This window comes from Primulina eburnea, chromosome 1, assembly GCF_022965805.1.
Source record: "Primulina eburnea isolate SZY01 chromosome 1, ASM2296580v1, whole genome shotgun sequence".
In the NCBI taxonomy this organism is placed as follows: domain Eukaryota; kingdom Viridiplantae; phylum Streptophyta; class Magnoliopsida; order Lamiales; family Gesneriaceae; genus Primulina; species Primulina eburnea.
Window position 1 is genome coordinate 377982 of NC_133101.1, and position 15855 is coordinate 393836.

Genomic DNA, 15855 nt, shown 5'->3' on the forward strand with positions numbered 1-15855 from the left:
TTCTACTTTCTTCGATTATTTTGTGTTGGTTCTGCCACTAAAAAAATGGTGGTTTTAGGAGAAGGTTGTTCTTCATAGCATGCTAGCGTGTAATAAGCAAGGTCCTAAATACGTGAAGCGTCTTGAAGCTTGGATTCAAATCAATAATTAGATAAAATAATACATAAATATGATAAATTTAAGTTTGATACATTAATTTTCATATTTATAAAAACATAAAAATCTCAAAATTACAACTTTTATTTGTTTTTGTAACTAGACTACATTAAAAATTGCTAAATATTTGTCAATCATTGTGTTTAATAATAATTAAAGTTAAAAAATAATCATCTAAATTATAAACATAATTTATTATTTAAAATAAAAAGACATACCTTCAAAATTAAAAATAAATAGATGCGATTAATTGTTTTTAAGCACGCTTAATTAAACGTCTTAATTACACTTACAATTTGACCGCTTTTTTCCGCTTTTCTCGAAGCAGAATGTTTTTGTCGAGCTTCAAGCTTAAACACGTTTTTTAGAACACATAAGTAATTTGGCAGTAAAAAATGGTTTTACAGACATGGATGTCTACTAGAGCACACCGTGTCCTTTTCGTTTGTTCAAAATGCCACTTCTTAACTATAGTTGAAAGGCTTATCAACATTATTATGAGTGAAATAAATAAGTTGATCACTAACAATCGACTATCTTGGTTTTTATAAACCTCATTATTTATCACCAAAATAAGTTGAAAACTAACAATCCACTAACTTTGGTTGTTTACATAGTTGGGAACGTCTGCGTGCAGCAGGTGATTGGACAATAGTTCTTTGAGTGGGAGTTAGAAGTATCCCAAATATGAAAGGTTTTAAAGCTAAAGTAAGAGTAGCAGTTGTGGCTATCTTAGCTGTATCGACAGGCCTTACTGCTCTTTATGGCTTATTGAAACCAATGTCAAATTAATGGTTGTGTAATGACATACATGTATCCTACATACATTCCCATATCAACGCCAGAAAACATGTCTTCCACAAAGTACGGTCTGTATCTGTACCACGAAGGATGGAAAAAGATTGGATTTTGACGAGCATCTTAAAAATCTTAATGGCATTCCAGTTCTTTTCATCCCTGGGAACGGCGGAAGCTACAAACAGGCAAGTCTCTCTCTCTCTCTCTATGTGGAGTTTTGAAGCTATCGGATGTCTCCCATTAGTATTTCCTTTTTATCTGGTGGAAATTTGGACAATGTAATGATTTTGATTCAGTTGTTGCATTTATTGATGGGCTTATATCAGTTAGCTTTTGGTCCAAAAATTGTAGAACAAATCTCAAAGTGTGATGAATTTTGAAATATTGATCAAATGTTGACATGCAGCCGTATGTAGTAAAGGAAATTTTTTTGCCATGTCCTCACTCTTTTGATGTTGTCATTGAGTCCGGAATGTTAGACTTTCACATTCACTGTTGGATACACTTGCTTATATGTTACCTGCATTGATGCAGGTCAGATCCCTGGGTACCGAATCTGACAGAGCTTATCAAAGTGGTTCACTTGAACGGCATTTTTATCAAGCTTTCCCATATTTGGAAGAGTAGATACCGATTATATTCGACTGGAAATATGCTACCAAATCAATACACTTCTATGCTTGATTGGTTTGCAGTTGATCTTGAAGGTGAACATTCTGCTATGGATGGTCAGATACTTCAAGAGTATTCAGAATATGTCGTATATGCCATTCACAGGCTATCTTTTTGTAACTTTTGCATAAAATTCATTAAGGTTGTGTTGTGAATGGCGAATTCAAAATACCTGGCATTTATTACGCTGAAGAACCTTACAGTAGAAGAAAAGAAGTCTAGGAAAGCTGAAGTAATGATCATTCATCATATTTGGAAAAGGTTGAGATTTTCAGTGTACAGCTTACTCCAAAACTAAACGCTCTTTGTCACTATTTCTTGATTGTTTGCAGGAAGTAACATTGAAAGAGGATCATTCTCTTGCATTTAATCTAACATTTTCTGCTAGCTTAGCTCTTCTTCCTATTCCATTCTCTCTCAAAACAACGGGCTGTGGAATTAGGAAGTCAGAATTTCCTAACGTAGAGCCCGGAGATATGGAAATTGGCAGTAAGTGTTTTCCCGTTATTCTCTTTACGTTGGCAGAAAGGGTTCTCTTGTGGGCTGTGTGTGGATGCATGGAATTTTTCATAGTTATGATTTTATTATTGTAATTGTTATTATTTTTATTGGTGAAAAGCTGTCACGAACCCTTTCTTGAGCATATCTAAAGATGTTTTCTGACCTCTGGATCAAGCTGCTTTTTCATTCCATTTTCTGATTTCGGGGATGTTGGATTTTGTCGACTTCACTGTTTTCCACCAGTGGCACTTGCTTGGGATGCTACATCTGGTCTCCATGTTTTTCCAAATTTGTATTCTGAAATAGTTATTGTAGATTCCTCTCCAGCGCTCTGGACTCCTTGCGCTTCTAACTATTGTTATTCTCATTTTTTTTGTTTCACCTGCTTTCTCCTTGCGCTTCTAACTATTGTTATTCTCCATGAATCTGCCAGGTAGACACACACTGTTCATATAAAGTTGCTATTGATGTTTCTGTTACAGCCGCTGCTGGTTGATTTTTGCTTTTTGTATTTCTCTCAGGTAGATTCTCAAACCACCCTTCTCAGCTTATAGCATTATCAGATGAAATCCGCCTGTTTATAAACTGTATTTACTATATTTGTCCATTCTTTGTTCGTAAGCATTTTTATCTCCCATTAGTCTAATATATATTCCCCATGGGCCATAGTTGTCAAATCTCTGTTTCATATGCATGTTTCTCTCTCCTCCATTAGTTCCTGTATTAAACAGTACAATTTTGTATGCAAGTTGATTTTGAGTGTTACGAACACATATCAATACGCTTACAGCTTAGTAAATGCAATATTTTTTTCACTTGCTCTCTCGATATAAGGTAACATTAACTTTAACAAAACCGTTGAAGAATAATTGCTTAAAATTACCCATCCCGCTATTTTTTCATGCTTCAATACCTGAATGATAGCTCGATCATATTTCTCAATTTATTTCATGAGTTCTCACAAGTTTAGGTTTGAATGGAATTTGTTCCACGCAGATCAGCAGTCTTCGCATTGCTGTTATATTTTTTGCTCTGATGAGGCAAGCACATGCGTGGGAATTTGATCAACCAATACCTTCACTGCTATCAGCTGTTGAATCAAATTTGAGATTACCAAGGCCATTTTTCTTCCTTGCCTCAATGCCTCTTTTATTGGCTAAGCTCTCAATCGCTCCCTCCAGTTATAAACTGCATTATTGTATCAATGTTTTGCTATATTTTCGCAAACGGAGTCGTAATCTCGCTGATATCACTTTCTCAATTACTTTTCGATGTTGCTGGCACAGTCCATGTAATCACAAAGAGACGGTTAGAAGCTTTTCTCCCTTTGCATGTTTCTGTTTTTCTGTGTGTATACATGTGTGTGAAAAATCGTGTGTGCCAACTACATAATAGTTAGAGCGGTCTTTTTCCTTCATGATGTCTGAGCTATGTAAGCTTCATCAATTGATTCCTATCGTTAGAACATTCCTGTAAAAGAAACATTCTCTAGTTTGGGATTCTTTGTATTTTCTAACATGCTAAAACAAGAACATTTTTTTTAGGTGTGAAGCATGGGAAGGAAACTTCTGTTTTCAATTTCTCCAATGGTTTACTAACATATCATCCTGCTTCGCATCTGCTAAGGTGATCTTTTCGCTTGTTACCTTTCTATATTTTATTTAAATTTAATATGAAGTAAATAACGAATCTTCCAAGATTATGAGGGTGAATTCACTACTTACGACATTTGTTGCTGTTGTGCTGGTTTGTTTTGTCCATCCTGCCCTGGCGCTTTCTGTATTGTTCTTATCTCATATTCTGTGCTGCCACAGTGCCCTCTCGAGGTACCAATAAATTGTGTTGTCACTCGTTAACTTTTTTTAAAATCAAATACTTGAGAACTCTCGAGGCTTGAACTGAGAAAAATCATGCATAAAGGGTTTTCATACAACCAGGCTTTGGTTATTCTAATGTGAGTCGATTGCCCTCAAGTTTTATTCTTTTGCTCACGTTTATTCTCATTAGCTCTCTTTTCTCGAGATTTTGGTGTTTACCTTTAGATTACCTACCGGCATGTGTTAGATTTGTTTGGTGCTTCAAGGTATCTCCATGTTTGAAGTGACCCTAATGTCAATTTTGTTGTCTATGTGAACAGGTTTTTGATGGCTTCATTGCGCAACCATATTCAGAATGACGAGTTATATGAATCTGGAAATGAGGGTAAAAGTGGCTCAATGCAATGTGACTCCACGTATGAAGTTGACTTAAGCAAGCTATTCCCTTGTACTGTAAACTGCTCTAGTAGCCCAGAATCTACAAGAAGCTATAGTGACAGACGATTAGAAATCTTCAACCACCGCCATGGCTTGCTTATTTTACATTTGCTTGCAGCACTGATGTTTGTTCCTTCTCTTGTAGCTTGGCTCCAGGTATGTTTGGTTTATTACAATCTTTCCATTCGAGTTTTGAAGCACTTGAATTTCTAGTTTTAACTAAAGAATATGAAAATAGCTCATAAGCAACTCATTGCTAACAAAGCTCGTTATCTTAAAGCCAAGTTATTGTAGTGATCGTACTTAACTTACGCTGGTGAAGTTTGGAGTTATGACACCTAGAAAAATTTTAGGCAGGCTGCTTTCATGTCATGATATTATTTTTCCCGGTCTTGCTCAATCCATCTTATTTGATAGCAATAAATCAGTGATAGTCCTGAGTGTGAATGTGCAAAGGTTAATCTTGAGCCAGAATATGCTCAAATGATGGTCTTATTTTAATGGAAAATTATGCTAAATATGACAGCATTCAGAATGATTTATATAGTTCCTGCGAGCTTTTGATGTAATTTTATATCCTTGTATAACGTATTGCAGCGGATTGGTATATGTCAAAACTTTCCACTTTTTTGGGATTCTTTACTTAGCACTGGCGTCATCTTGTATGGTATAAGTGATTCAAAGCCCGAATTAAACTTCTTTTGGTTTCCCATTCCGGGCTTCCCTTTGTGGGAAATCAGGTTAAGCTTTGGCTGTCTCCTTGCTGGCTACTTTTCCTTTATTTCTGCATTGGCATTGTTCCCGTATATGGTGTTTTATCCTATGGCTGCAATTGGAGTTGTTTCGTTCGCTTTTAGAGTCATGCAAAGAAGGAACATAAAAAATGGTTAGACTTACCATGGCAGCAGAAAGCATTCCCATAGACATTAGTATTGCTCTGGCATGGATTAATATTTTTGTATCGGTCCTCTTCGGCTGACTCGAGATCATGTGTACTGTTTGACACGATATAATGAGATGAATATAGCTTTGTGCCATGCCTTCAGCACGAATTTTTGGAACACATATTTCGATTACTGATTAATGTTTGAAATTCATTGCCCTTTAATCCAAACTGTCGAGGATGGTTTAGGTTCGGGTTACAAACAGCCAACGGAAAGGGTGTTGACTCAATTTGAGGAGCCATATAGTTGCACACCACCTACTTAGTACTCTTGGGGCTTCTCGGTGTTTCTTACACATTTTTCAGCTTGCATTATTAATCAGTATAGATATAGATTAAATATTTTTTGTAGAGGTTCCTCATTATACTATTACTAGGTTTCTCCAAATTTCTTGAATCTTTGGCTCAAAATTTTGGAGCCAAAATCCATGAACAACAATATCGAATGTGATTAACTAATGGTAACTTTTTGATTCAAATCAACACACAAATAGATCGTGTATATCACAGTAAAAGACAATTTTGAAAAATCACAACGGTAAACACAAATGGCACAAAAGAACAACCCCAAACATAAACCAAAAATTAAAATGCACACTTAAAGATTTAATAGGATAAAGAAAGGCAGTAAGACATGAAAGCTGCAACTAGAATCTGACACAAAGAAAATTTGTGAAAATTCAGCAGCTGGAGAGGGAGGAGGGGGCTCCATGTCCAGCATGAGAAGGTGCAGACTTGGGTGCCTGAATTGCAGTCTCCGATACAGATATAAATGCCGCCATTGAGAGGATAATGCACAGACAAGTATATGGAGACAAAGATCTTGCCGCCGCCATTTTTACTCTCTAATGCTTTGGCTAGGTCGATACCAGGGACATTGTATACTGACCATTTTACATAGGTGACAACTGGTCTTGATTATATCTGCTTCTATTTCTGGTCATCATGCATCGCATTTCTGAGAAAAAAACTGAGTCAATGTTCACGCAGTGCTAGGTTGAGTCAAATTTCTAGTTTTTCACAATATGGTTAAATATTTGGAGTCTAAAAAGGACTGCTTAAAAATGTTTTCCAAGAAACCCCTATTTTATTTGTCATCATTCTTTAAAATAAATCGGTTTTGGTTCTGGAACTAGAACATATGATTATTGAGATTGTACTTGCAAGAGGTTTGCCAATATTTATTCTGTCTTGTCTAGAGTTGTATAGTCGTGGAGTTGTCATCATCATGGATCATTAACAATATGCTATTCATCAAAGAAGTCTTGAATCCCTTCAAAGCATCCTTGACATCTTTGCATGTTTTGCCTTTCCTTGATTCTAATACATGCCACGGTGCATCATCATAAGCAACATGCCAGCCAGTCTGTTCTTATTTTTTTGTCTTTTTACAAAAAAAACATGCTAGTCTGTTGTTCTTTCTTAATTTTGACAGCTAATAGAATCATCGACTTTGTGAGACATAAGTTTTTCTACAAGCAAAAATATTTTGCGGGGATCATGAGTGAAAACTAGAGTTGAAATGGATTTTAAAATATATAATAAACACCATAATGAAATGAGAAGAAAAGTATATTGGATAATATTTATTATTAAAGATTGAAGAGGACAATTTTTTTTAAAAAAATTAACATAGTCACTCTGATTGGTTCGAGCAACTGTAGAGTGAAAGAAAACGTGTCTGATTATAACACCATGGCTAGATCTATTCTAAAAAACATCTTCTTCTTTCACAGTAAGTTTTACAGGGAAGATACAACAATGTAACAACTAAAGCCAAGTCATTCAATTAACCACCCCCCCCCCCCCCCCCCCCCCCCTCCACCAAAAAACAAAACAACAAAAATTAAGAATGTCACATATGTCTGCCCCTTGATGCCAAAGCTCTCAAATTTGCTCTAGCAGGTACCACCCTAAACGCCTCCATAAATTCTTCCCTCTGCAATCTGAAAGCCAATGCGGCATCTCCATCCTGACTTGGCAAATCTCTCCTTAAACTAGCTTCTCCTCTGTCTGAAGTCCCAGAAATTCTTGAACTTCGGCTTCTGAGTCGACGACTTCTTCTATCTAATTCTGTGCCATCTGTTTCTGGATTGTTTAAAGCTTGAATAGATCTGTTTCTCATGCTAGGATTTCTTGTTATGGCTGGACTACTTTCCTCTCGAATCGATTCAGTAGTAGTATCTGAGGTAGTCACTGCTTTTCTTGCTTCAACTTCTTTTGGAAATAGGAGCTGAATTGTATTCCAGAGAACTGTGTTCACGGTGCAGAACCTCCGATTGCTGCCACATTTAAGACACATTAATAAATTAAATCAATCGGTCTTGTATTTTATCACTTTGATACGCTAAAGAACAGCTACTACTACTGCCTTGTGTACCTGATATGTTGCCTGCACTTTGGGCACCGCTTCCCACATTTGTCAGCTGCAGAACACAAACATTGTTTGCAAAAACTGCCATATACAAAAAGTAAATAATTTCGTCTCTATTCGAATCACGTGTTTTAGATAAATGATGAGAAAGATGTCTTAATAGTCGAGCTACCTTGTTTTCTTACCTGTGTCCACAAGGTGTGGTACTCGGTTCATAACATATCTCCAGACAGATCTGCCCATATGACACCACATTCTCATTTCAGAAGCTCAAGATTGTGACAAAAAATATCACCATAAATGCGAAGGAAGCAAATCTAGATTCTCTTACCGCACATGAAAGTTCTTCACGAAGCTGATCAAGGCAAGGGATCACAGGGCTTGAGTTAGAAACTCCTGAGTCCTTAGCATCCTCTTTAATCGATTCTCCTCCCTTCTTCTCTACTTTTGCTATAATATTCACCTCTATATTCTTTCTCTCACATCCTAAAATAGTCAAAGCCAAAAAATTAATGCAACTCCCAAAACCCTTCAGTATTTGTACAAAGAGAGAGCCAAAATCATTGGAATTAATTAGAACCTTGTTGATTTGATGTTGAATCATCATCTTCTTCAAGATGAAGAACGGTCACAGGTAAGGAAACTGGAGTATTCCTATGAGCCCTACGTTTTCTGTAAAGACCACCACGCACTTTGGCATTTCAACAAATTTATTGAAGAAAAATCGAAATGATTGTACTTGATAGTGAGGCAACATTCATGGCAAGAAGAAAGTAAAATCCCCACACTACGAAAACAGAACTTGGGCACATGAATAAGAGAGGAGAACTCATAAGAAATAATCCAGAAAAAAGCAGATAATTACAAATCACAGTGTGCATTTTACCTTCTTGAATATGTTGGTGGGGTCTTGAAATCCGATATTCTCCGCTGCTTGCACAATCTGTCCGGTGTATCTTCAACAATATGAGTGGCAATCAGAAGTGCTTCTTCATCCCATCCGGCCATGGCGACGACAGATCGAAACCTTGGACTGAACAAATTTTGATTTCTCGGGCCATCTTCAGAAAGAAGTTGATTATCAATTTCTGGGTTATCGGGACTCTCATTCGGAACCTCCGTATCGGACATTTTCTTGTAACCTTTTTCTCCCACAGGATTCGCAATATTTAAAAGGAAGAAAAATAGCTTTAACGGTCATATATCTTGTTTGGTGTGATGAGGTAAATGGGCTTGTCCACTAAAAATTACTTTTCCGATGGATATGTCAATGGTTTGCGACTTTTTTTACTTGATATCGGGATGTAAACGAACAAAATTATTTGTGAGTTATTCGAAACTCGATTCGGTAAAAATTCGTTTGACTTTGTTTAATGAGGCTCGTTAAGATAAACAAACCAAACTCAAGTTTTACAGTATTTGGCTCGTTAGCTCGTGAACATGTTCGTTGGTAAGTTCACAAGTAATTTTTTAGATGAAAAAATAATAGTTTTGATATTTGATATATTGATTTTGTATATTATTTATAAAATATATAAAAAATTATATTAAATTAATTTATTATAATAAATTTACAAATTTTAATAAGAATAATATATTTTTCTTTAAATATATAATTTACTTTTTAATTAATTTAATGAAAATTTAAATGTATAATTTATATTTATTAAGCTTGTTTAGGCTCGATAAAAGATTGAATAAGCTCGTGAGCCATGTATATATTCGTTAAATAAAGCTCGAGCTCGAGCTTTATTATAATTAAATCAAACTCAAACATTCAAGAGTTCGGTTCGACTCGACACGATTACATCCCTAATCATATTCATTGTCTTGGTTAGAGAATGAAGCTAGCAGCAGCAGCACCTATACAAGACAACGTAGGCCATAAGCCATCTATTCCATTGACTCAATTCTTCGAAAGTTTTCATTTTTTATACATGAATAAATTGACAATTTTGCCAGTAGAAATTGAAGTGTCAGCATATGTGATTTTGTTGATATCATGAAAACTTGAACTATTTCTTATAATAATATACAAATATAAATTTTAATATTTTTTTTCTTGACTTTGAACCAGAAATCTATCGTGTCCTCGAGTCAATGATAAGGCGGGATATATTGCGTAGTTGGGAGCATGTAGTTTTAAGTGCATGAACGTAACCCATTATTTTACTTAGTTATATTCCACGTTTCATTATTTCTTAAAAGTCTTTACAATCAAGATTAACCAAAATAACATTGTAGTCCTTTGTACAATTACACAGTACTGCTGCGTTAGCAGCTCCGGGTTTACTTGATGTTCATGGAAGAGTAACGTGATCTAATCCATCAAACTATATTTTGTTCAAAAAAAGATAGATTTAAGCAAATGATAAGATATGGAAATAATGATTTATCAGATATTAAGTACTAAATTCTGTTAATAGAACAATACAAATACAATGATATAAATGTATTGAAATTATTTAAGCAATATAAGAGTGTAAATAGAATTATGTGAATGGATATTAATTAATTAAGCAATATAAGAGTGTAAGAAAACATTTTGGTATATGATGTTGATGTTTTTTGCTCTTTACATCAATTAATTGATAAATAGGCTCTTGAAATTAAAAACATTACATCTTGAAGATCGAAAATAGTACTTAATTATAATTATTAGAATAACCAAGAATACGTGACAACAATTGTTCATGATATATTATATTCCAAACTATAACCACATGAATATCATAAATTCGAAGTCTTTCAAAAACCTGCATTTTGTTAGTCAATAAATAAATTATAAAACATTATATTAGTTAAAGAAAGTCTATGAACATATGTTATTCTTTGAACTCGAAAGTATCCGGAACTAATATTCTACGTACTCGAAGATTTTGGAAGTAATTATGAGAAAAGATGTCATTAACGACACAACTTGCCAGCTTTGATGGCACCAAAGGGGATTCCCATCATTAATTGTCATTAGTCTTTTTCCTCTTCCAAACAAAAAATTTGCATGCTTCGTTGGCTTATTTTGGTGTCATCTTGTTAGAGTTATAATACTTAATTGGTTCCTTAATTAAATGGTTAAATAGATTTTACCCAACTAATTGTGGTTTTATATTTTCAATACACATTCGAGCAAATATAAATTAAGAAGACTCAATAAGTTCGATCGGTATTTCAACCTCCACATTTGAAATCTATATGTAATAACTACTAATATTAGTAGTTACATTATTATCATCAACAACAACAATATTGTATAAAACGATAAAGGCTCGATCTTGCTGATCTAATTTCGTTCCAAACATGATTAAATTTTATTCCATGCATGCATAGCCTCAAACAAAATAATCATGGCGACAAATGTATAATAATTCTTGCCGTCCCTCTCCTTTATAGGTCTTAGCCATGCCTAATTAGCATTCATTAATCTCTCGTTTCCCACCTTAAGCAACACATTTTCAATATTTAAGTGACTAAATGATCTGTGAGAATCTTCTTTCCAATATAAATTCCTTCATTCCGTCCATAACTTTGAAATCAACCCTTGTTAATTAATTTAGAGTACCAGATGGCTTGGAATAGTATTTCTGGACAAGAAATGGGAAGGCAACCTTGTTGCGACAAAAGGGGTCTGAAGAGAGGTCCGTGGACCGTAGAAGAAGATCACAAACTTATGAGTTTTATCATGAATAATGGCATTCAATGCTGGAGAATGATACCCAAGCTTGCAGGTAAAAACATTTGATAGTTCTATTTCTGATTTAATTTAGTTGCTGCACGAACAAATTATTGGGTCTGTTGTGAGATTAACGTCGGTGCAAATTAAATAATGGATCCATATTTCTTGAAACATTGTTATAAATGTGTAGGGTTGTTGAGGTGTGGAAAAAGCTGCAGATTGAGATGGATTAATTATCTACGGCCTGACCTTAAACGAGGAGTTCTATCAGAAATGGAGGAGAATCAAATTATTGATCTTCATGCTCGCCTTGGAAACAGGTCTGCTTTTAACTTTCTTTAACTTTGACATTTTTACAGCAGAAAATGTAAGATTTTTATTCAGCTCAAACATTGCCAACATGTTGCAGGTGGTCTAAAATTGCATCACATTTTCCAGGGAGAACGGATAACGAAATCAAGAATCACTGGAACACCAGGATCAAGAAACGGTTAAAGCTCCTCGGACTAGACCCCACCACACACCAGCCCATCCAGCAAAAGACACAACAAAGTCGTGAAGAGAAGAACAAAACAGACATCGACTCAAATTCGCGTGATGAAAACAAACAATTAGAGGAGATCAAATTCTCTCATGTACTGAAAGCTCCATCAGCAACACAAGTCCAAACAAGCTGCTGCAATGAGGCCAATGTCAGCACCAGTATGGAAAGCGAAATGATGACACGTCTCATCAACAACTATGAGATGCTGATGCTCACGAGTAACCTGGACATGGATTTATGGATGAAAAATCAAGAAATGCACAGCATCTCGACCAGTTACTGCCCCTCGTTTTCTTTAGAAGATTCAGTGAACTGCTACCCCAATTCAGCTGGTGAATCCGCCAGTTCAGTTCAAGGAAATAGTTGTCTATTTCAGTGTGTTGAGACTGCAGATTCAATGGTTTCTTGGGATTTTGGATTCGATCAACAATTTCTGTTTCCTGAAACAATAGGGGATTGAGACATCTTCCCAGAATTCTTGATTTAGTTAAAGTCCACCATTGTAATTATTTAATGATCAGTCATTTAATGTTTTATAATTAAAAAAATAAATATCTGCCTGATCAATTAACTTTTGTTCGATAAGATCATGTACTCAACTTTTTGAGTAAATGATCAATTATTTTGTGGTATTATTATATATCAGTCCATCTATTTTATATACTACAATATTCCATATGCTTAATCATTTTGTTTAGGACTGTGTGTTCTCTTTTCACTAACAAAAGATAAAATTTGAATACATATATTCTTTGAAAGTCATGATTATAACATACCCTAACTTATTTGATATTAAGATTATGATTATGATGTTGGAATAATCATGATGTGTAGAAGACGAGTTTACTAACAGAATCTCATACAAAAATCAGGTTTTTCTTTATCAAAAATATTGATGTCGAAAAGAGAAAAAAAAATTAAGTTGAATTTTGATAATACAAAAAGATCAAAATTATACAATTTTTTCAAGATTAAATGAGGTTTATGCGTAATCGAAAGAGTTTTAAAATTGGACATCAACATCGAGTTGGTGGAAAGAAATATAATTGAGGGCGTTTCCAAGGTACCTTGTGTTGGCGTCATTTCTCAAATCCAGTACAGATGATTCAATAAATAATTATACTGACAAATGTAATGAGGAGTTAGTAGTAGTATACAAATAATTCTTTTTTGACAAGATAAATTAAAAAATCAGTTCCATTATTTGAACTTGATAACTCCAAATTTTAAAAGTAAAAACAAAAGGGTTTATTAAAGTTGTTGAAATTTTTATATAAAATTAATGATCTATATATAAAAATCTCTTGCAACTTTTTCAATTAATATTGTGTAAGATCCATACAAAAATTAGTGACATAATATAAAGTCCACCATCCTTTTAAAAAAAAAAAAAAGAAATAATGATACTGTCCGATGAAAAAATATTTTATTCTCATTAACACACTAATATTCGAGTTGTTATTAAATAGTGACATGACGTGACTAAAAAGGAAAGGATGGCACTATTTCTCAACCTAGAATGTATAAGTTCTCTCAATCAAGGTCTATTGTTGCAATGTTTGTATGGACTCAAAAAGCCATCAAACCTGCATGGAAATTGCTGTACATAAGCAAGATGCATATGAACCAGGAAAGCCATATCCAAAAATCCATACTATTTTTTTTTTTGACAGAATGCTCTCCTTACTTCGATTGGCAGACTGTTGGGCTTGTTCACAGTTTCCACCAGAGTGACCAGCCTGGAAACATCACAAGGCTTCTAAGTTGCATGTGCGGAAGAGGACTTGAGGCAGTATAAAGGGCACAATTTAGCTCTCACTCATCATGTTCCATCTATGAGTCCGCATCCATTAACTGGAGATTGGTAATCAAAATTTCCATGCACTTAGACTCAAAATTATCATACCAAGAAAATAATTCTTAAATAATTGAAAATTTATAAAACTACTGTTACACGACCACGTATAAACTCGAGCTAAGTGGCATTCCTTGATCTTCACTTGAGATTATTATAAATGTCTTAATATCATCTTCAAACTGGTCTATTTTTATGTTGACCTTCGATTATATTTTAGAAAGGTCCTGACCACCTTGGCACCTTGTTTTTATACGCTACCATTGCATTCCTTTCTTGGAAAATTATTATATTGGTATCTTCAATTATCCAGTCGACTTGATGCGTGCAAGTTATACTGCATTGGAAACTATAACACCTGATTTTTTCTTGTACCATGCCAGGTATCCAGCCATCAATAAACCACGTGCAGTTGTGCATTGGCTGAACCAAGTAAAGGTTGATGCAGAATACATATTAATCCTGGACGCTGATATGATTATAATTTATGAGAGGACCAATTACACCATTGGAGTTCAACGCAGCTAGGTGCCGTCCTGTCTCCACTCCCTATGAGTAAGAATGAATTTTTCTTTTATATTTTTTTCTCCTGAACGTGGTTTTCTATCTAGCTGATCTTCAACAAAAATAGTCACGAGTTGGTATCTTGATTTTCTAATATGCTATGTCATTGCCAGCTACTTGATTGGCTGTGACAATGAGCTTGCAAAGATCCATACTAGCCACCCTATTTCTTGTGACAAGGTCAGAGGCGTGGTCATATCTAATGCATATAAATAACCTCAGAACATTTGCTTTGCTTTGCTTTGCTTTGGCTGCATAAAACTGAGGAAGTCTGAGCTGATGTGGGTCATTGGTCCAGAAACATAACCGGAGATATTTATGAAGCTGGTTGGATAAGCGAGATGTATGGTTATGCCTTCGGTGTTGCAGAGGTATTTCAAAATTTCACAGGTTATCGAAACATGGCCATTTTTTCCACATCAGTGGACAAAAATGCTGTGTATAATATGCACTTTAGCTGCTCATTCTCATTGGTGCACGGTGTTCAATATTTTGAGCCATGTAGTTTTGCTACTCATTTGATATTCCTCCATGCAGTTCAATTTGCGGCATGTTATAAGTAACAAGATTTTGATATATCCTGGATATGTTCTCGAACCCTGTGTCAACTATAGAGTTTTTCACTATGCCTTGGATTTTCGCTGTGTAACTGGAGCTTTGATAAAGCCAAAATGGAGACATGCCAATGTAGTTGAAAAATGTTGGTCTAAGTTTCCCGATCCAACAAAACTTGATCGGGCAAAAGAGGATGCATTTCAAAGTTACTTGCTTAGCATTGAACGTGTAACGAGGCTCTACGTGTTCACCATGAGAGAAATTTTTTTCCTGATCCCAAGTTTCTGTCCACTCCAACTACCCCTGACCGCCCTTCCTTGCATGCCCTTGCCAAATCACGAGACCTCTGGTGAAATCATAACCACAAGGAAAATTGACAAAAAAGATGAGCTTGATGCCTCCGGAGACAATTCAGAGCTGATTGAGGAATCATGGAGACATTAGATTTAGCACACGTCGTCATCTATATTCGACAGTTAAAGAAATGTCTTGTTAAGTATAATTTAAAACATACATGCATGTAATATATTTGATAACTTGGTTCAAGACTAACTATTAATTAGTTGACATTTCTTGAAAGAGAACTTCTAAATCATTCAAAAATTGCTGCAAAAATGTGTTGATGACCATATTATATTAAGTAATTGAAAACCCAAAAAAATAAAATTCACAATTAAGATGTTTGCATGTGTACACACGTATATCTAGTTTGTGTGTAATATAGAAGAACACCATACTTGGATGGAGTAGTTCACCCCATCACCATCCTAAACCCCTTCTATCTCACCAAATTAGTCATTATGTTAAATAATGAAATATTTACTCTTTTTCAAATTTTAAAATAACTCAAATATTTTTTGATAAAAAAATGTTATAATTTTAGAACTCTGATTTTTAGTTTCTGTTCATCTTCGAAATAGTGGGTCCCGCCCCCAATCACATATCTATTATATTACTATTATTAT

At 34.8% G+C, this 15855-nt stretch overlaps 2 protein-coding genes and 2 pseudogenes across 2 annotated transcripts; 3 read left to right on the top strand and 1 right to left on the bottom strand.

Moving 5' to 3' along the window:
• The first annotated feature begins 762 nt into the window (after nucleotides 1–762).
• Nucleotides 763–5524, top strand: LOC140814476 (uncharacterized; annotated as a pseudogene).
• Nucleotides 5525–7180: 1656 nt separating this feature from the next.
• On the bottom strand, nucleotides 7181–8933 carry LOC140814484 (uncharacterized). The gene is made up of 6 exons (XM_073173494.1): nucleotides 8586–8933; nucleotides 8280–8371; nucleotides 8031–8185; nucleotides 7885–7934; nucleotides 7706–7780; nucleotides 7181–7607 (listed from the first exon to the last, which is right to left on the bottom strand). The coding sequence occupies exons 1-6, from the start codon at nucleotides 8828–8830 to the stop codon at nucleotides 7181–7183; spliced, it is 1044 nt and encodes a 347-aa protein (XP_073029595.1). The 5' UTR covers nucleotides 8831–8933.
• Nucleotides 8934–11286: 2353 nt separating this feature from the next.
• Nucleotides 11287–12376, top strand: LOC140814490 (myb-related protein 315-like). The gene is made up of 3 exons (XM_073173503.1): nucleotides 11287–11424; nucleotides 11563–11692; nucleotides 11782–12376. The coding sequence occupies exons 1-3, from the start codon at nucleotides 11292–11294 to the stop codon at nucleotides 12374–12376; spliced, it is 858 nt and encodes a 285-aa protein (XP_073029604.1). The 5' UTR covers nucleotides 11287–11291.
• A 515-nt stretch (nucleotides 12377–12891) lies between these two features.
• Nucleotides 12892–15243, top strand: LOC140814497 (peptidyl serine alpha-galactosyltransferase-like; annotated as a pseudogene).
• The last annotated feature ends 612 nt before the right edge of the window (nucleotides 15244–15855 follow it).